The 19,292-nt window shown below is 36.0% G+C and overlaps 4 protein-coding genes across 10 annotated transcripts; 3 read left to right on the top strand and 1 right to left on the bottom strand.

Moving 5' to 3' along the window:
- Positions 1 to 294: 294 nt before the first annotated feature.
- On the top strand, positions 295 to 5,679 carry LOC112569880. 6 transcript variants are annotated; one of them, XM_025247930.1, is made up of 6 exons: positions 295 to 435; positions 2,031 to 2,995; positions 3,516 to 3,775; positions 4,379 to 4,448; positions 4,679 to 4,854; positions 5,283 to 5,679. In XM_025247930.1, exons 2-6 carry the CDS (start codon positions 2,260 to 2,262, stop codon positions 5,532 to 5,534), a joined length of 1,494 nt encoding a protein of 497 aa, XP_025103715.1. In that variant the 5' UTR covers positions 295 to 435; positions 2,031 to 2,259; the 3' UTR covers positions 5,535 to 5,679. The 6 variants fall into 6 exon arrangements, with proteins under 6 accessions (XP_025103715.1, XP_025103713.1, XP_025103709.1 ...); XM_025247928.1 differs by lacking the exon at positions 295 to 435 and adding an exon at positions 507 to 556; XM_025247924.1 differs by lacking the exon at positions 295 to 435 and adding an exon at positions 756 to 908.
- LOC112570359 (protein angel homolog 1-like) lies at positions 5,536 to 6,249 on the top strand. Its single transcript, XM_025248759.1, has one exon. The coding sequence runs from the start codon at positions 5,536 to 5,538 to the stop codon at positions 6,247 to 6,249; it is 714 nt and encodes a 237-aa protein (XP_025104544.1).
- Positions 6,250 to 6,876: 627 nt separating this feature from the next.
- Positions 6,877 to 16,241, bottom strand: LOC112569882 (vasohibin-2-like). The gene is given in 13 exon segments (XM_025247932.1): positions 6,877 to 8,885; positions 9,295 to 9,413; positions 10,135 to 10,218; positions 10,629 to 10,708; positions 11,022 to 11,067; positions 11,436 to 11,607; positions 12,025 to 12,099; positions 13,674 to 13,696; positions 13,698 to 13,731; positions 14,093 to 14,184; positions 14,562 to 14,746; positions 15,204 to 15,428; positions 16,103 to 16,241. Coding segments are annotated over 12 exon segments (1,050 nt in total). The 5' UTR covers positions 15,247 to 15,428; positions 16,103 to 16,241; the 3' UTR covers positions 6,877 to 8,788.
- Positions 15,735 to 19,255, top strand: LOC112569883 (probable ergosterol biosynthetic protein 28). 2 transcript variants are annotated; one of them, XM_025247934.1, is made up of 4 exons: positions 15,735 to 16,008; positions 17,113 to 17,203; positions 17,673 to 17,791; positions 18,944 to 19,255. In XM_025247934.1, the coding sequence occupies exons 1-4, from the start codon at positions 15,948 to 15,950 to the stop codon at positions 19,039 to 19,041; spliced, it is 369 nt and encodes a 122-aa protein (XP_025103719.1). In that variant the 5' UTR covers positions 15,735 to 15,947; the 3' UTR covers positions 19,042 to 19,255. The 2 variants fall into 2 exon arrangements, with proteins under 2 accessions (XP_025103719.1, XP_025103718.1); XM_025247933.1 differs by lacking the exon at positions 15,735 to 16,008 and adding an exon at positions 16,241 to 16,666.
- The last annotated feature ends 37 nt before the right edge of the window (positions 19,256 to 19,292 follow it).

Here is a 19,292-nt window from a genome sequence, read left to right as displayed (position 1 = left end):
TAAAAGAACTTAAAACCCATGAAAGTGTTGTTTGGTTCTTGTGGTGAGATTGGGAGCACAAGCTGTTCGATCACTTTTAAGGGACAGTTAATTTATACGTATCTTAACTGATGATAGTACTCCGCTAGGCCAGGTCACTGTTCGCTGATACTTATAACAATATTCTTTGTGACGTCGTTTGATAAAAAAAAAATTACCGTTAATTTGAATTCTATGCTTCAGTACAAACCACTGTTCTCAAAATAATTTACACAAGCCGGATTAGCTGCTGCTATAGCAGTCACAAGCCGTGACGTCACGGACGTGTACCTGTGACCCTCAACAGCTGATCATAACCTAATGGGTTATTGGTAATATCTAATCAAGCAAACTCATACTGCCTGTTGGAAACAACTGGATGCAGCATCAAAAAGAACGTCTATTGCCATAAAAATGGTTTGTACGTAGACGGTTTTAAAAATACCCGTGGTCTCGTGTTACAGGTCAGGTTATTTTAAGATCGTCTATCGGAGGGGAGAGAAGAACATTGCGCATAAGGATTGTGTCCGCTACTTGGGTATATCATGAGATGATTCATATTAATTTCTTAATTAACTTTAGTGACAACCATAACAGCGTTAATCGTCTACAAAAGAAGTCAGACATTTTAATTTAAAGCTGCGAAAATTAAACGCAGTCGATAATTACTCCACACTCCCAGTTGTGCAGTGACCGCCTATGCATGTGATCTGACCTTGGGAAAGTGTAATGTCCCCTTTTCACGCTCATGATCTTGAATGTTCGTGCATAAATTAATTAAATGTTCTTTCACGAACTAATTGATATACCTCCATGGTTCGTGTGATTCCTGTACTTCGATGGGCCAGAGACTACACGCCGAATGCAGTCTTTGATGTTGTCTGGAAAACGTTGGTGGAAAAGACCCTTTGCTACTAGTTTCTAGATGTTGACATAAAATACAGAAACCCTGAAGGTTATTCATAAAAATTTCTCAAAAAAGCACTTTTATTTTCTATCGGATCTTTCACAGAGATGGAACTTCTTAATAAATAAAGGACGACCAGCCGACTACATTACTTCCGGTTGACATTGGCTGACGTCCTCAAACTTCCCTGCATGATGTATGCGTGAACAGCATGTAGCGGTGACACTTGTGTAACTGATAGCTGCCCCTGTGACCGCACACACCACGTATGGGTTTAAATACAATTGCCTCAGATTGGTCTTACTCATCCTGAGTTTCTTTTGTCATCGTGTACGTAGCGTACTCCTGGCACCCCGATTTGTGATGGATTTTTTTTTTAGACGTTTGCGAGCAATAAGCAAGTATTGAAGTAGTATCGTATCTTAATTCGAATGCTAAGTCAGGCTCTGTAAACACGCGTTTGTGGACGTATGGCGTGCTCAGTCGTTATTTTGAGGTTAAAGTCTGTAAGGTAGGCTTTGAAATACTTTGTAACTTTTTCATATTGCCAGCTGTACCGTTTATGCTGTAAATCAAAATTTAGAATGTCAAATTAATTATAGTCGGCTGCCAGTCATAAAGCCGATTTATCTAATATATAATAAAATGTTTGAACTTTAACTCTTTTTTCCCAACCAATCATTTAAAATGTCTTAACATGAGATTTTTTTCAGCAGTGTGTCTTTTCCTGATATTAGATTCTTACATGTAAGGTTGCTACAATTTAATATAAAGTTCTGCTGCAGAAGTTGTGTGCTAATTTGTATTTGAAATTTTAGGATCATGAAACGTTATACATTGTCACAGTTTCTAATCAATACAGAAATTTTCATCAACTTCCAAGGAGAATGATGGTGTCGGTAGATGCGTGGACAGTTTTTTTTTTAATGAATGCTAGTTCATATTTCATGTGTATTAGGGATGGAGAGGGGTGGGGAGAGAAAATAAAAGGATTTGCCCAGATGGTAACAGGATATTTTGTAATGATATAAGGCTAACAATTTGAATAAATGGCTAGCATACAGCAAATCAATAAAGTTATAATTTATTTATTTTGTCCTTGCAGACCATCGGGGTCACATACTTCTTCCATTCATCGTCACAATCTACTTCTACAGTGTTTAAAGACAGCAGGCCTAGTGTATGAAGAGCCAGGTGTGAAATATCTGTCTGAGACCTTCAATCTAAGAAAGCGACATCCACAGGCCAGGAAATTTGGTACACATGACATTGCAGACAAAAATCCTTGTATAATAAATCATGCACTGCAGCTGCAAAACTTTGATGTCACCAAAATGAAAAGAACTCATGAGTGTTCATCAGACATTAACGTGATTGCAGTTAATACAATAAGACAGTCGAACAAAAAAACTTCTGATTCAGGAGGATTAAGCTCGGACGTTAATATAGGGGCAGAAGAAGTCTCCTCTACTGCAGCAGCATTCAAAAAGAGTGGAGAGGCTGATGTTGGATCATATTCAAAAACGGCATTTGATATAACTAAAAGAACCTCCCGCAGACATGCTGCAACAAGCCAGCAGAAACATACAGGTCAGAATGCTGATCATAGAAGCGGAGACTCGTGCAATACTGTTGCCTATGAATGTGGTCTACCTTCTTATTGGGAAAAGTCAGCAAAGATTCCTTCAGGTACTACATACCATGCACACCCTGGTGGTTCCCAGGTAGTTAGTTATCCTTTGTCAAGCATTCAGGCCAAATGCTCCCTCTCATCGGCAGGTTGGAGCCCAGTTCGTCAGTGCCACACAGCTTCACAGATTATGGCTTCAACACACAGGCATCAACTATGGGCTGAAGAAAAAATCCATGATGGAGAGCAAGCCAAAAGTTTACAGAAACAAAAGTTTAAAGATGAAATGTTTGTAGAAAAGAAATCTAGTTCTGCTTTTGCTGAAAGCAAAGGTTCAATACCTTATTCATCAGATATTCATGAAGCAAGATGCAGTGAAATGCATTCACCAGGAGACACAGGCTGCAGGATAGATGAATCAGAAAAATGGAACCTAGAGTGTAGGTATAACTTTATGTGGATATATTTTTACAGTAATAGCTTGAGTGAATCCTGTTGCCGTAAGTTGGATAAAAATTATATAAATTATGAAAAATTCTCCATAGCAGTCATTTACAGCAGTAGTAATCAGTGCCATTATCTTTAAGTATTTAGCAATTGTAAACTATTTGGTATTTTGATTAGCTCACAAAATTTGATTTACGATAAAAAGTGAATATCAAGATGAAGAAAATGTCCTCACATAGGATTAGGGTATTGTGTCTGTGATATGCATAAGTGGTAGAATAACTTTGAAGATGAATATTAATGTTTTAAGAAACAAATGGGTAAAAGGAATGTTCATAACATAGATTTTGATAAACAGTTCAAGCAGTCTACAGTGCACACATTAGCTTCTTCAAAAGAGCAAAATTTGTGGAAAAGACAAGCAGTAATCTGTGATACAGATTTAATGTTTAGTTGTACAGTTGAGTTTGCTAACAAACATGCCAAGGTAATCACTGCTTACACTGATTTCAGCTTATTTCAGAAAGTTAGAGATGCTGCCACGCAGATGGGAAGATACCTGGTTAGGTAAAAAAACCAAAAGTTTAAAGCTCAACAGACAAAAAAAGCAGAAGACACAGGAAGTGGAGTTTACCATCATGACCTACAATATTTTGGCACAGCGTCTTTTGGAGGATCACCATCACCTGTATGGATCCAGTAGTCTGAGTGCCACAGACTGGAATTTACGCAGGCACCGACTGGTGGCTGAGATTTCTTACCATCGACCAGATGTTGGTGTTTTTAGTTCTTCCAATATGTACATAATGTTTGGGTTGATGATGTGGATAACTGCTCAAGCAAAAATGACTTTCATCTGCCTGGCACCAAATGCTTTCCTAAATGAGATGCAGATTGCAGTAGATATACCTGAATGTTTTTTGGATTCACGTCAGATGTTTTTCTTTTTAATGGTGATAGGCTGAAGCATCCACAAAATAATATTGTCAACCCAGACATCTTTCAAACAACCCTGTGGCTTAATCTAAGGAAGAAACTTGTGGTGGGGTGGAATAAATAAATTAGAAAACTAGTAAGAACTGTCCATTTCCTCAAGGACATAAAAATTTAAGTGAGATCCATGACCAAAGATGCATTTAATGCAGAAGATTTGCCAGTCGTCATGACTTGGGATGTTGAGTCTATAGCATTAGTTTAGAGATGTGCAGGAAGCAGTTGGGAATACTGTCTTGTTCTTATCCAGGAGTATATTTTCTTTAAGATGGTGAGGGAGAGGAGCTGATTTAATATTTAGACTTTTACTTAGCATTTTTGTTTCTAATTTAATAATTATGCATGTGGCACTATCAGAAACATTCATTTGTCGTCTTTTGCAGATTGTCAATTTACAGGAAGTCCAGTCAGATGACTTTAAAGATTATCTCTTACCAGAACTTGAGAAATTAGGTAGGCATTCATTGTAACTCTTGAAATATTTCAGTAATGCTATGCAGAACTATTTTAAATTGGTATAAAAATTTTTTACCCACAGTTTGTTGCCCTGCGCCTTCACAAAATGCCTCGTGCACTAAAGCTTTAGTCATTTGACAAGCATTGCCAAATTAGCCTAAAATTGTTTTTAAGTTTCACTATTAGAATATCTGAACACACCTTACATGCTATTTCTCCACACATAGGCTATTCAGGAGTATATGAAAAGCGCAAGGGGGACAAGTGTGATGGCTGTGCCACACTGTGGCAAAACAGGAAGTTCCGACTGCTGCGCAGCACTCCTGTAGATTACTGTCGGGGAGGGCTGCTCGATAGAAACAACATTGCTTTGTTAGTTGAGCTGCAGCCATGTCGCAAATTGGTAAGTGCAAGTGCAGTGTTTAAAAAAAAATTTCTTGGCTCAGTATTTCAGTGAGCTCAGTTGATAATGTCTTTATTGAATACTTAAGGGGTTATAGCAGATTGGATTCCTGCACAGAAATTTTTCATAAAAGATTTAAGGATCTGAAGCACATTCACACAAACTAAAGTTCTGGTTAGGGTTTTGTGTTTGATCTGTGGACAATGCCATATGCAGTTTGCATTGGGTAGGTGGTTGTGGTGCTGTTGAAAACTCTTTAAAAGTGTACCTCCATAGCTGTGGTTTTTCTGACATCACGCTAGTAATTACTGCCCATATTTTAAAATTGGGCTGTACTTTTGTGTGGTTATAGACTCTTAATGAGATCATGCTGATTTTTTTTCCTTTCCTCCCTTATCCCTCCACCCCCATCTCTCTCTATATTACAGATCAAGCACCATCTGCAGGAAGGTGAGGACAAGATTCTAGTGGCCAACACCCACATTCTGTTTAATCCACGCCGAGGTGACATCAAACTTGCTCAGCTTATGGTCCTTCTGGCAGAAATTGACAAGCATGCTTACCTTGGCCCAAGGGAAGTACAGCCAAAAAGTGAGCAGCATCCTTCAGAGCAGATTGAGCTGAATGTCAGAGCTGGTGGAGCATGTTACTGCCCAAGTCATCATCACTGGAGACTTTAATATGGAGCCATACTGCCAGCTATACAAGTTTCTTATCACAGGATACCTGCAGTATGAGGGACAGCTGATTCGAGCCATGTCTGGTCAAGAGGAAGGACAGTATGGTAACAACAGGACTCTTGAGCAGAATTTTTTCTCGTCGGACTATGGTATTGGTTATAATTGTCAGTATTCTGTTGTTGTGCAGCAAAGAGCTCAGCATCACATTAACTCATGTTTGCTTCAGTCTCATACTCCCAAAGGTAGAAGTGCCGAGAGGTCAAGTATGTCAAGCACGGATTCATCAACTGGGTCTGGATCCTCACCACTAAGTGAAAAATCAATCAGTCCAACATGTGGATTTTCTGATAAATCCATACTTAATTCAGCTGCACCTGTCTTGTCCAACTCAGGAAGGCTTATGCATAGTCTTAATCTTGTCTCAGCCTATCGTCACACTATAGAAAGGCTTGGCCACAGAGAAGAGGAGGTTACCACTCATCACGACAAAGCACAATGCACAGTTGATTACATTTTTTATACAGTGGCCAGTAAAGAAGTTGACAGTCATCATGGTCGCCAGATGAAACTGCGGCAAGTGAAAGAAGGGTGCCTGAAGTTGCTGGGCCGCTACGGCCTCATGTCTGCTCAAGAACTGGGAAGGCTAGGAGGCATTCCTAATACAACACTAGCTTCAGATCATTCATGTCTTATTGCTAAATTTCTGCTGACATGATTGCACTACTGAAATAGCAAACCAAATAAATACTATTTAACATTTTTCATTACAAAGAGAAAATAATCTCCCATAAATGCAGTAAAATGCCTTCAATATTCAAAAAGTGTTTCGCTATTGCAAAGTAGATGGCAAAAAGCATTCTAGCTTTGGATTATTGTCAGTGCACTTGAACCTTTTCTTGGGAATTAGGAGCAGAGGGTTGCTGTTCAGTTTGCGCATCCAGCAAATAACAAAGATATGCTCAAATGTTTGCTTGTTGGTAAAAAAAACCAAATATTAAACACAACTGAAATGTAAGGTTTTGATATCTGTTTCAGTTTTCTCCTCTTGAATAAATTGAATGTTTTTTGAGGTACTTGTAGTCTTATTTCTGGGAAACTTCTTTATTTATCATGCAAGTTAAAGGTTGAGTGACCTAAAAAAAAAAAAAAAAAATTAAAAAGGAATGTTTTCCCATTTCTTGTTCGTAAGTGCTAAAAGCATGCTCCTTAGAGTTGTGAGTATGCGCTTTAAAAATTTTGCATTTATTATTATTATGTCAAACTTAATTTGGTAAACCACGTGCAATAAATGAAAAAAGCTAAGTTAAAATTGCTTTTGCTATGAACACATTTCCAAACAAGATTTTCTGCAAAATTTCACATTTTATTAATTACTTCAGGCTTTGCAGTTTACATGCACATATTGCTCTCCGAGATAAATAATTTTCAGATCACCAGTTACAAGAGGGTGGTGGCTATCACTTAATTTTAACAGTTATCTTTAAATAGTGGCCTCACGTAATGAGACTGGAGGCAACAAGAAAAAATAAATGACAGTTCAACATTTTAATATTTGTGACTGAAATTGACCTGACATAATTTCAGAAAGGAGAAGTAATGCAACTTTTCTAATCTGTAATTATGATTACAATATGCTATATAAATGACATACTTGATCATTTTAAGCTCTAACCTGTTAATAGATAATTCTTGTTTTGAACGCCAGAGGTTTATTTTTAAGGTTTAGGATTACAATTTTCATAAAATTGTACTCAAGGATGAGTACAGCAATGTGAGCTTGATGCTGGCAGTGCTGAAATAATAAAAAGGCCCCCAAGAACCATGAATGAAGACCTAAACAAATAAGCCAAATATGGAGGCCGTCTAAAATGGAGAAGCTGGCATGTACCGTTTCAATATCCTCATGGCAGGTGCAAGCCACAAGTTTTCACTGCAACTAAAAAACCAAAATGGTAAACCCTGGTCAGCAGCAAAGCAAGCTCAGACTTGCTCTTTCTAGCAGATGTTGTGCAGACTGGCAACAACAATAGGTTCAGTTATATGCAGTGCGGCAAAGTATCCAATGCCTTAGAGCAGTTCCTTACTATATCACCAAAGGTAGACAGCAAAAGACTGGGATGAAAAGTAGAGTTTTGTGGCATTGATGTCATCTACAGTTGTCTATGCCCATCTCCCCTTCAACCATACCACCTTTCTGTGTATTTACCATCCCCCACCAAATGCCAAGAACAAGATAAAGATTACTTAGTGCCTTAAACTGTTTTAAGAGATCAGTGTGTTATCTGAAATATGTCACCAAGAGCAATATTAAGTATATTGTACAGGTTTACTGTCTTCTGGACTTTGTTGCCTGCAGAAAATTAGACATTTGAGACGAAGTGCCTGAGGAATCTGCTCTAAATTTCCTAACTGAATCATGACCAACAATTATGTACAGATCATAATCTGGTGGTTTCCGAAGAAAATATCTACAGTCAAATGGTTTAAGCTCGTCTTGTTCGGTTATGTGGATACACACTCCACTCTTAGACCCTCTTTTAGGACACCCTTGATAGAAGCCAACACGTAGGTCAAACTGACTAACAAACAGAAATAAGCGAATGGACATTGCCACAGAGGTAGCAAGCAGGTCTAGAATACCAAACTCAACTGTTGCCTGCTGATGACCAGTTCCTGTCAAAAGACAGGTTGTTGCTGTGGCCAAATCTTGTATCTTTTCACCACGTGATATATACTGAACTGGTCTCAAAAAGATGTATTACCAATACCAATAATACAAACTTGGTAACAGCTAATAAAGTCATCAAGATGGATTCCCTGTCAATTGTGTGCATTCACCAGCAGAACACTTAATATCACACTGGTCTGATCACAACTTACAGTTTCATCAACACGGTCAAGGAAAAAATTGTGGTTATAAATCAACGATATTTTCATCCCTATGTACACAGGATTGTGCAAATACAAAAGCTAGGTGATTCCATGATCTTGGAAGCTGGATATAGTTTTTATTCTTTCTCCTTGATACACAATACTGGCAGCACCACTGTACTCAGGACTAAAGGGAATTGAGATAAAAATCCTTTCTGGTATAAAGAGGCATAGACATGTAATCTGTCTAACAAGTTTGAGCAAATCAACATTTAAAAAAATGAACAAAGAAAGATCACTTTTTTTATGTTTTACGGGTATTCAAGGCATTTGCAAAAGTGTCATTTAGGTTTAAGAGAAAGCTCATGGTAACTGAGCCAACCTCAGATGCCTATTTGATAGCCAAGGTCCTTGTCAACTAACTTGTCGCCAATGCATGGTGTGGGCCTTTTGACATTTGTTTCCACTCCTAAACTTTTTCTGAAAATAAAACTTCAAGTTTTAAAACTAGTGACTTCCTTGGGTTATTCAAAAGCGTCCATCACATTATGAATATGTGAATAGCCTGTAAACTTGTCATATGACATTACAAATCAAATTATTGCTATAGAACGCAAATTTAAAGAAAACTCACAAAAAGGCCAACAAAAGCAGTGCCTTTAACTTGTAATTAAATTTTGTCAATTCTTTACAAAACAATTTCATTGCTGTCAGGTGATAATGGATTACAAGAAGTACAGTTTTTTCCTGGTACCCTTATCTGAATGTACTCTCAAAGCTACCTGATAAAAAAGGAAAATATATTCTGTTAATCTTGTCTAAACCAGAGCTGAAAAAAAATATTCAAAAAGATCTGTTTTCGATCAACCAAAGAAAATTTTATACTTACGATCTAGCAACACGAATTGGAGACACACTACGTCCATACTTCAGATTTTCTTTGGCACTACTGCTTTCATGCACAGGAGTAACATTCTTCACATAGGTATTCAACAACAATGACTGTGCCTGTTTGAAATATACTTTGCGATTATTGTGCCTTAATTGGCTTTCAGTAATCTCATGAAAACACCACCAGTATGTCCATATATTTAAAATGGTCATACCTACAAATGTATTAGGAAGCATAACTAAGAAATAAGTGCATTAGTGTAAAAAAAAAATGTGACTACTGTATCCTTTCGCAACAGACCCCACCCAGCCCCCCAAAAAAACTTCAAACCTTTTAAGCTGAATGATTGACATTTTAAACTAACACAAGAAATCTTTTTTAAACATTATGCAAAAGTGTTAGTGATCTGAGATTAATTACATATTTTGAGAACATGCTTTTAGATGTACTCTCTCCCTTTTCTACACAAAATATTGCCAAGATTTGCCTTTAAACTCCCACTCCCTTTATTTGCACAGGCAAAACTATGCCCCAGACTTGAAAGTTTGGCTGGGTTGTGAATACTGTAGATTGCTTAGTCTGCATGCCATCAGTCTGTGTGTGTCTGTTGAGGTGGGGTGGGGATGTGCTTCCTACATCTGCTGGTGTATGTGTGACTGTATTGTCATATGATCAAATCTGCATGCATTTCTTTGCCAAAAGTCTTATCTGTTTTAACAGATGAGACCAATACACTTTTCTTTTTTTATTATAGTTGAAATATGAGATTATCGAAATTTCCAACCTAGTTAACAAATATAAAGGAAGATATGCTCATAAATGTCTCTTTGTGCCCACCTTTGCTCTCATGTAGCGAGAATGAACTTCTAAGTCTCTTGTGAGCTCCTTGCGATGCATATGTCGCAGATTGAGAGCTAATGCCTGCAAAATATTGCAGAAGCCTGTCACCAAGGTCACAAGTGATACAGGTTGTTATCATAGCAACAGTGAAAGCAATAACAGGAAGGAGAAAAATTTCTTCAGACCACACAACACTTCTTCCTTCAACTCAAGCCACACACATATAAGAATTAGAATAGTAAATGTAATCAGCTTTTAGTGGTACAAGGACAAATCTGAAAAGATACAATTTTTCAGACAAAATCATTAAGCAAATATTCTTTGACAGGTGATTGCACAGTTGCATGCAGGAACAGCACATGCATATGCTGAAATGTATTTTTTTCCAACACTTAAGTTACTTCTTTTTTTTTCACATGTTGTCCACTAAAGTTACTCAAAACTAATAACATTCCAAAGATACTTTTGATTCCTAAAATTATTCTGATTACCTTCCAGTTGATAACTTCATAGCTGTGCTGATCATGTGAAACTGCCATGCCAACTTTTATCCTTACTAAGTCATGCCAATCTGAGTCATAATGACAAAAGAATAATAACATGTGAAAAAATGCCACTGATGCCATGACAGAAAAATAGTTCGTCTGGAAATTTTAGATTTGGATACAAAAAGAGGTGACTTAAATATAGGAATGCATTATGATCCAACACAATCACACACTCCAACACACATCAACTCGTGTATGTGTACAGCACTTAATTGTTACTGCTACTATCTGTGAAGAAGCTGATGAAAATTCACAACAGTTTTTGATCTATGGATAACAATATGGGCTATTTTATTTAAAAGATTGTACTAAGTATAAATGACAACTACTACTCACAATTTTTGTAGGATCTCTCAAAGTCAAACACAAGATCAGAGAGACTCTGAAATTAAAATGAAAGCTACACTAATGATTGCTACAGCCATAAAACACCTATGGTTGCCAAACTGTATGCAGGTCACTTCTGCAGCAGTCTAAAAACAGTTTACTTATTAAGAAAAATAGGACCATTTGTAAAGAAAAATTAGCAAAATATCTCTATGCTGTTCATTAGGAATAAATAATTTAACTCATTTTTTAAAATGTGAAATTTAATTTGATTTCTTAAAAATCATTTTGAACACAATATAATGTAAATTGTATTTTTCTTTATTTGTAGACATGTAAACCTTTTGTAGTCTGAGAATATAGTTTTTAAATGTGTAATTTTTAAACTCCAAATCAAGTCAGTTTATTTCAATTGCTATTTACCTTAAATGTAAGAGTTTTATACATGAGATCATCTCTGCGACTCATACCAATGGCACCATAACGCCCACCATAGTAAACGCCCAATACCACATGATGATGAGCTGTTCCACTGAAAATGGTTTTGAAGCTGATTGGAAACCGTTCAAGACCTAGCATGCCATTAGTCAAGTATCTCGCAATGTTGTTAAGTACTTAAATTCCTTGTCACCCAAGTAAGCCAGTGATGATAACATTTCTGCACAATCAACTGACCACAAAAATTAATAAGATCTAATGTGAGATCTTTGGATGTGAATATTTTCTGTGGGGTCTTGCAGTTATAGTTAAAAAACTATCCTCCACAAAGGCTTGATATGTCAGCAGCTATAAACTATATAAAGCAGGCTAATTTTTCTAGACTCGTGTAGAAAGCATGCACACTGTATGCACAGACAGCCATATTTCATTTTTCTTACAATAACTCATTCAGCTTCTCTTCCCTCTCAACATGAGGCAAATTTGCTAATTGAAGTATAAAGCAAACTGAAATAAATTTCACATTACTGATTGAAAGCATTCACACACATTCTCTTTTTTTTTTCAAGGATACATTCCTAGGATCACAGCTTCCAAGCATTTGATAGGTAAAGCTTCTCTTATCATTTCTTTGGCACACTCCATCAATCTGAAACAAAAAATAATTATTTCACTCTCAGAAAAGCAGATCGGAAAGCAGTTAAAGCACCACCTGCTAATTCCTAAGGTGTACATGCTAGCTGAGCTTGGTATCCATGAGATGAACTCACTACCTGCGTGGTGCAGACCAGTTGACCCAGCTGTTTACTTTAAAACTTGGAAAAAGAATGGCAGAAAATGAGAGATCTATTCGATAGGTGATTGCTCCTATGTATTTGTATGGTTGTGAAGAGTGGGGTTCTTGTGATCTTGCTAAAAAACTACAATTACATTATTATAATTATCTTTTTAGACTAAGAACAAACACACCCAGCTCAAAAGATACTTTGAGAGTTAGGTAGATTTTCACTAGATGTTACTGGAAAAATTACGATTTTGGGTATAACTGATTAATCCCTTTAATGTACTTAAGTTTTCTAGTGTTGCTTATTGATTTACCTAAAAATTGTATGTAAATAATGGAATCCATTCAGATTATGTTACTGCTATTGAAGATTTATTGAATATTTTAGGGCTGTCATGTGTTTAGAACTAACAAATCTCCCCTAACTGGTTTAAATATAAGGTTAGAAAATGAAAATGTTATTTTACATATTTATCCAAAATTTGTTTTCTGAATTATATATATATTGGAATTACAGAATGCTTTTTTTAAACTATATTTACTATTCTACTATTTCGCAAGGACTGTGTAACATAGTTTAAGTTTAGAACCTTAAATAATAATCTTCCAGTTTGGACTGAACAGTTTTGCAATATATCAAGAATACAATGACACTGTTCAAATTTAAAACTTGCGATATTTGAGATAAATTCCACTATATATTCTTGTCTGTGATTACTTCAAGAATGAAAGAAAAAGATGAATTCCTAAATTTTATTTTACATTTCCAAATGCACTTAATGCAATTAAAATTTAAAAAAATGTACTGAAAACCAATCCAATTTATAAAATTATTTGTAATAGTTTTGTTAAGTAATGTCACTAGTCAGATCAATGCTGTACTCATTAACATCATTGCTATCCTAATTCTTAGTATCATATAGTACAAAACAGTCATTACTTTTATTTAAGCGCTGAGGAAATTGTATGGGTGAACTGTTATGTGTGTTACATTTCTCCATACCTGTTTGATGGTGAATGAATAAAATTACTGTCTATATAATGAGAGGGGATGGGCACCACCTAATAAAAAATGCTGGACCAGTGAAAGGTGTGGTCTCTTAAAAATTTGCTCCTCAATGACTGAAAGGTTTAAAAATATCTTTACTATTTGTAATCTTTATTTCACTTTATTAACACACATAGACTAAATTAAAATGTTTATTATATGTCCCACAATAGTGCTTGTCCACTTTTTGAGGTAAAAACAATGGTTACAACATTCTCTAAGTATTTTATTCAGGTGAAAAACACAACTTAAGCACACTTTTTGTATGGCGATTTTGGCATAATCTAATTCTTTCATGATCTCTCTTATTTTAAACTTTCTATTACAGTTTCACTGCTATGACTGCTTTATCTTTATAAAGTTTTTTAGACTAAAATAAAAAGCAACAAACCCTGCCACTGGACGGATTCTTCTTTATCTCAAAGAACTGAGTGCCAGTGTGATTATACCTATAGATATATCAAGGAAATAATGTTTTATGTCTATTTAAAAAAAAACATTTTGGAGTAATCCTCATATCCACATGTGAAACATGCCCACCATCCAATTTTTGATAAAACTTCAAAAAGAACTTTTAAGTGTCTTACAACAATGCACATTTCAGTCTATTCCTCCTTATGTTTAAGACCCCAAATTCTTGAGTCCGTGTGCACATAAAGCATGGATGAATGTGTGTGCGCACTCATATATGTTTGTGCATTTAGGTGTGTGCTTTAGCTTACAAGCACAAAAATGTGTAGGCATCTCTTGAGAAAACACAATGGCAAGGAAATAAAAAGGAAAGCATCTGCAGTATCTCCAAAAGGATACTCCAATCCTGACATGTATTTTTGTATGCGCTGCAGACGTTCTGGTATGGGAACTGTGGAAGGAAATGTTAGAGGTGCCTGGGGCACTGCAATCTGAAAATCATAAATTTTCATTACTGTGACACTGGACATCACTGTCATGTCTGGACTATTTTAACTATTATATTTCATTTTGGTTAGCTCTTATTATTCTTAACTGTATGACTTATTTTTCATTTGAGAAAATGATGCAAATGTTTTTTTTTGGTGCTCTCTTTCACTCCCTCTTCCTTAATTTTTTGTTGTTGTTGATTTTCCCCCAAATCTTAGCAGAATGGAGATCTACACTTTTGCATGACAAAAACTAAATCCAATAGTAGTACATTAAAATGACAAATGTACACTTGAACAATTCAGTCATTTATTATTTTTGAAATGCCAGAAAACCTTCACATAAACTTTGTGTATAAACAGTAGAACATGATTCACACCTCAGGCAAGTCTTTCTGATTCCTGATTTTTTTGGTCATAGCCACTCCTTCAGGGTGCACACGTGCCACATGCTCCCACATTCTTTCCCACGTTGGTTTATCCAAAGGAATACCACTCCGGTTGATCCAAAAAAGTGCTCCATTCTCTTCATGGACATCATCTTTATCACTGTTGATATTTGTTGCTGTGTATTTCAAAAGACCTCCTTATGAATATTTTCATACCCCTTCAAATTCAAAGGGAAATTTGAATGCAGGAAAAAAGAAATGACACTTAAAGAAGCAGATTTACATGAGATCAAGATAAAAACCAATATATTTTAATTTTTCTTTTATGTGGAAAAAAACACGATGAACGAAACAAATTCTCAAGGGGAAGCATTACAGCAAAAAGTACTAAAGCTGTGAGATAAAATTAATGAAATCTATTCACAAATTAAGAACACCTATCTCATTTGGTTATTTATGCAACTTGTAGGTAGGTATAACAAATTTAACTTCAGTAAACTGCCATTTATATGGCAATAAATGAATTTAAAAAAATAAAGAGGTGAGTGAGAATGAGGATAGCATTTCTTTATTTTGTTAATAAAACTTGATAATTAATTTTATTTCACTGAAAATAAGAAAAAAATAGCTTACTGACTGTCTGATGCTTATCAAGTGAAAGTTTTTGTCTAATCATTATGCCTTCTTCAGCAGCTAATCTTCATGAAAGCAGAAAAAAGCCTAGCAATACTGTGCTAATTTGTTGCTTTTTTCCCAATGTTCTTTGCTGTAGTCTCTCCAGTTAGACATACTTTTAATTACGAAATGGCCTTTCTGTAGGTAGTATTCTTTAAAACCTTTTTTCCTTTCTTAAGGCATCTGCAACAAGTTTGTAAGAAAATAAACAGAGATAGCCGTAGTACAAAAGACTACTGAAAATAATTATTTTTGTTTAATTGTAATGAAATTTCAAAACAGCTTCATATTTAACAGTTTTCCAAATACAGCATAACACACATCAAGCCAATTCACAGACAGAAAAATAAAATCACTCAGGAAAAATTCTTGAGTATTATATTTGTTTAGTGCTTATTTAATACAAATGCTCCTGGAAAAATATTTTAACATAAAATGACAACACCTGAGAAATGCGTCCTTACCAGTCTGTTCAAAAGCATACCTTATGTGCCCATGGTTTACAACGGTGCATACGATATTTGCTGAATTCGTGAATTTTTGAATGTACATGCCTGTTTGAGATATGTGAAGGATTGTTAACGATATATATATTAACTGTTTATCTTATTATATGCACACGCAGCTGCACATGGTCTATGGAATCTGAACAATCGAGATCATCAGATATAATGTTCAATCGACTCACATTCCATCGCCGATATGTGCTATACACGTATTAAAAAGATGAGATTTAAGCAAGGTCATCGTACGTGCAGTTTAGGTATGTATATACGTCATTGTTGTTAATGTGATGGCCATTCATACAACTGTACGGGTGCACACACACACCACAACAATATCAGAAAAATAATTACATTTGAAACTGGTATGCTAGCTTCCTTGAAGATCTGTTCTTTAATCTAAAGCCAGCAGCATTTGGTGCACCAACCTGTGGCAGGTTGTTTATTGTCACGGTTGTTGCCGTAAGTAGGTCGGTGCATTGCCGTAAGTTGGTTACCTCTGTTCGTGTATTTTATTTATATATCAAAGAAATAATTATAATGTATCGTTTTATTTACCAATGCAAGAGAGCTTTCAAGCGCCCTAGTCACATAAGCAAACGTGTCCAGATAAATGGACATTAAAAGCGAAACAACATTTTCAGTCTAGCAGTTGTTCGTCGCATGTGCTACGGACGCCGTGTATTTTATGACTGTTATTTCTCTCCGCGATCCGGTGATCATCCCTCCGGACGTCAATAATGATATTAAGCCACCAGCAGACGACAAAGATGGCTATTAGTCAGTCAAAATATTTGCGATCATTAAGTGTGTGGATTGGTTTTGTGGCGATAATGGCTCTTGGAAATACAGTGCAGTGCTTTATCGATCCTTCTTTTCTTTCATCACGACTATATACTAGAAATCCAAGCATTAATGGTCAGTTTTATTGCTACCTAAACAGTAAATCTGAACAACACTGTGGGATTGGTGAATGTGCACACCTGATATTTTAGCTTTTTCCGAGAGAGAGAGAGAGAGAAATCAATATATAACAGAAAATATAGAAGAGCTAATTATACACAGATGAAGCAGAATATTCAGAAGATCATCGGTAGACAGATACAGCAAGAAATTAGAAGACATTTATTAAGGAACTGTCGATGGAGTTTATCCCCATTAAATGTAGTCCAAAGACTCTTTCCTTCTCTTTTGTTTGCCAGCTTCAAAAACACTGCATACACATTAGCCAATTTATCTGACAGTTATGGACCACACACTGCCATTCTGGTTTTAGGAGGCAAAAGTACTACAAAATCACCTTTTTCATCAAGTATGCCCTATGTGGTGCTAGTTTTTATTTAGCATACATTATTTCTTTCCAGTTACAAGTCTTGCAGCTCGACTTTTTGGAATTTGGACCCTTTTGTCAGGCATCCTTAGATTTGCCTGTGCCATCAACATCCACAACAAAATGTAAGTTAATAGGAATTGAGAATGTGAAAGATTAAATACAATATAAATATTACATTTAATGTTTGCTGTAAAAATATTTTGAATCTAGTAATTATCAGAGGGACTCTATAACTTTATAGTTGTGTGCTTGACTGAGGTCATGACTTACGAGTTACTTAACAGTGATAAGAAAACTCCTCCTCACACAGTTTTGATGGGTAGCTGATGATTTATCAAAAGCAGTGGAAAGAGAGAGCCTTCTGCATGCAGTGTTAGACATAATCAATTACTGCTCTTACAGCTTATAGGCTATGAGACCTTTCACTTCACATTTCCAACCATGACAAATAGTTGCAGATGCACACAAAAAAACAAATAAGAGAAAACGGTATTTTTCTACATTTGATTGGTGGTCTTTTGGTGTGTTTGATATTCTTTTTAGAAACTTTACATTCATAGTAATTTTTCATACATCTTGTTTTGTTTTCAGATTATATCATTTGACTTTCTTCTCATTTTTCCTGGCATTTGGTCATTTTGTGACAGAGCTGTATCCATATGAAACAGCAGAACTAAGCCTAGGTGTCTTAGCACCCCTGACTGTCTCTAGTAAGTTTAGCATTTAATATATACAAAGGGTATGTAATTGTATGTATGCATGTTCACCTTCATCTACTTGTGAATGTACAAATGTCATAAATTTTGAAGTGCTATGCTTAGGAGTGTGTGCCTGTAAATGCATCTGTGTATGCTCAGAATTAGCAGCTGAGCTACTCAGGCAGGGTGGGAAAGAAACAGCATATGCCTCACTACTCTGCCAGAAGATCTGGAACCTTATAGCATGACATAAAGAAGAGACTCAAATGAAAACCTTGGCAGTGACAGAACTACTAAACTATCAGCAGGTTAAGCTTACGTAATCTAAACCACCTCAAGACCACCTCTGAGAAACTACTAGCAAGTGTGCCCACCATTCACCTTTGCTATTTAACTCAGTCAATTTTGGTGTATCAACGCAATTCAGCTATAGCTATGAATATTCATATTCACAGGTGCAAACTGTATATGAAGTGTTAACACTTTAGAGAAACTCATGTATTAAACACTCCCTTATCACCACACCTCCCTCTCCATTGGTGGGAGACCTCTGTAGCCTGTCCTGAAATCAGGCAGAAATATAAAACTGCAAGACATTACTGGCAGAGTAGAAATACATGGGATGGAGACCAACACTGACAGGCACAAAGCCATGATTAAGTAACAGTATGCCAAGCCAGCAACTAAGGCTATATTACAACAAGGCAGCCAGCCCTGTAAACAGATGACACATGCAGAGAAAGAAGGTATGCCCGAGATGAGAGCTGAACCCATGACAGCCAACCCTCACTGTATTGGTGACAGGCACTAATGGTTGCGCCACCAGACCATCCTAAGTAACGGTGTAAGCAAAGCAGAGATCAAACTGAAAGGAGAACATCTCAAAGAGATCAGCAGTTTAAGATGCTAATGAGCTGACTGCCAAAAGATATCGTCGGTTATTTTCATTATAAAGTTTGCTAATAATGGTAATTTGTAATTGATAGAAGAGAGTGTAATCTGACCTGTAGTTTCTGTCCTAATTTGTGCTATGAGTTACATTCCTAGTAAAAGTCAGTAAGTAAAATTCAGATTGACATTTTTTAAAGAAAAATTCTTTGAAAGCTTTGGTAAATATTGTGCAGAAGTGTACATTTATATAAAGAAATCTTTTATCTTTTTCAGGTATGTCAATAATTTTGATGTCTGTTGGTTACTTCTTCCTTGGACATAATGTAGTACCAGTCAAAGAAGGTGAAAACAGAAAAACAAAAATAACATGATATTGTCGGCTGCTACTATTGCACAACTTTTTTGTCTTTTAAGTGGTGGCTTAGCAAATATTATTTATAAATAACAAATAACATACTGCGATGCCCCATATTTTATCTGCAGAATCCAGTCATTTTGTCCATGCAACATACTGTTGCCATTGTGTATCATTGTCATTTGTATTATGACCTTCCAGCATATGTTTTAAAAGCAGTCATTGTATTATGAACATTTTGGATCTTATGAAATATGTGAGAACTTG

The sequence above is a fragment of the Pomacea canaliculata genome, linkage group LG8 (assembly GCF_003073045.1).
Source record: "Pomacea canaliculata isolate SZHN2017 linkage group LG8, ASM307304v1, whole genome shotgun sequence".
Classification (NCBI taxonomy): Eukaryota; Metazoa; Mollusca; class Gastropoda; order Architaenioglossa; family Ampullariidae; genus Pomacea; species Pomacea canaliculata.
This window is presented reverse-complemented; position numbering and strand designations above follow the sequence as displayed.

Bases quoted from the DNA above. Each gene is read 5' to 3' on its own strand.
- LOC112570359 (XM_025248759.1), top strand. From the start codon at position 5,536: ATGGAGCCATACTGCCAGCTATACAAGTTTCTTATCACAGGATACCTG.
- LOC112569883 (XM_025247933.1), top strand. From the start codon at position 16,489: ATGATATTAAGCCACCAGCAGACGACAAAGATGGCTATTAGTCAGTCA. The intron at 16,667-17,112 runs GTCAGTTTTATT...ATTTCTTTCCAG, and splicing joins TAGAAATCCAAGCATTAATG to TTACAAGTCTTGCAGCTCGA. The intron at 17,792-18,943 runs GTAAGTTTAGCA...TATCTTTTTCAG, and splicing joins AGCACCCCTGACTGTCTCTA to GTATGTCAATAATTTTGATG.
- LOC112569880 (XM_025247924.1), top strand. From the start codon at position 832: ATGGTTCGTGTGATTCCTGTACTTCGATGGGCCAGAGACTACACGCCG. The intron at 909-2,030 runs GTTGGTGGAAAA...TTGTCCTTGCAG, and splicing joins TTTGATGTTGTCTGGAAAAC to ACCATCGGGGTCACATACTT. The intron at 4,855-5,282 runs GTAAGTGCAAGT...TCTATATTACAG, and splicing joins TGCAGCCATGTCGCAAATTG to ATCAAGCACCATCTGCAGGA.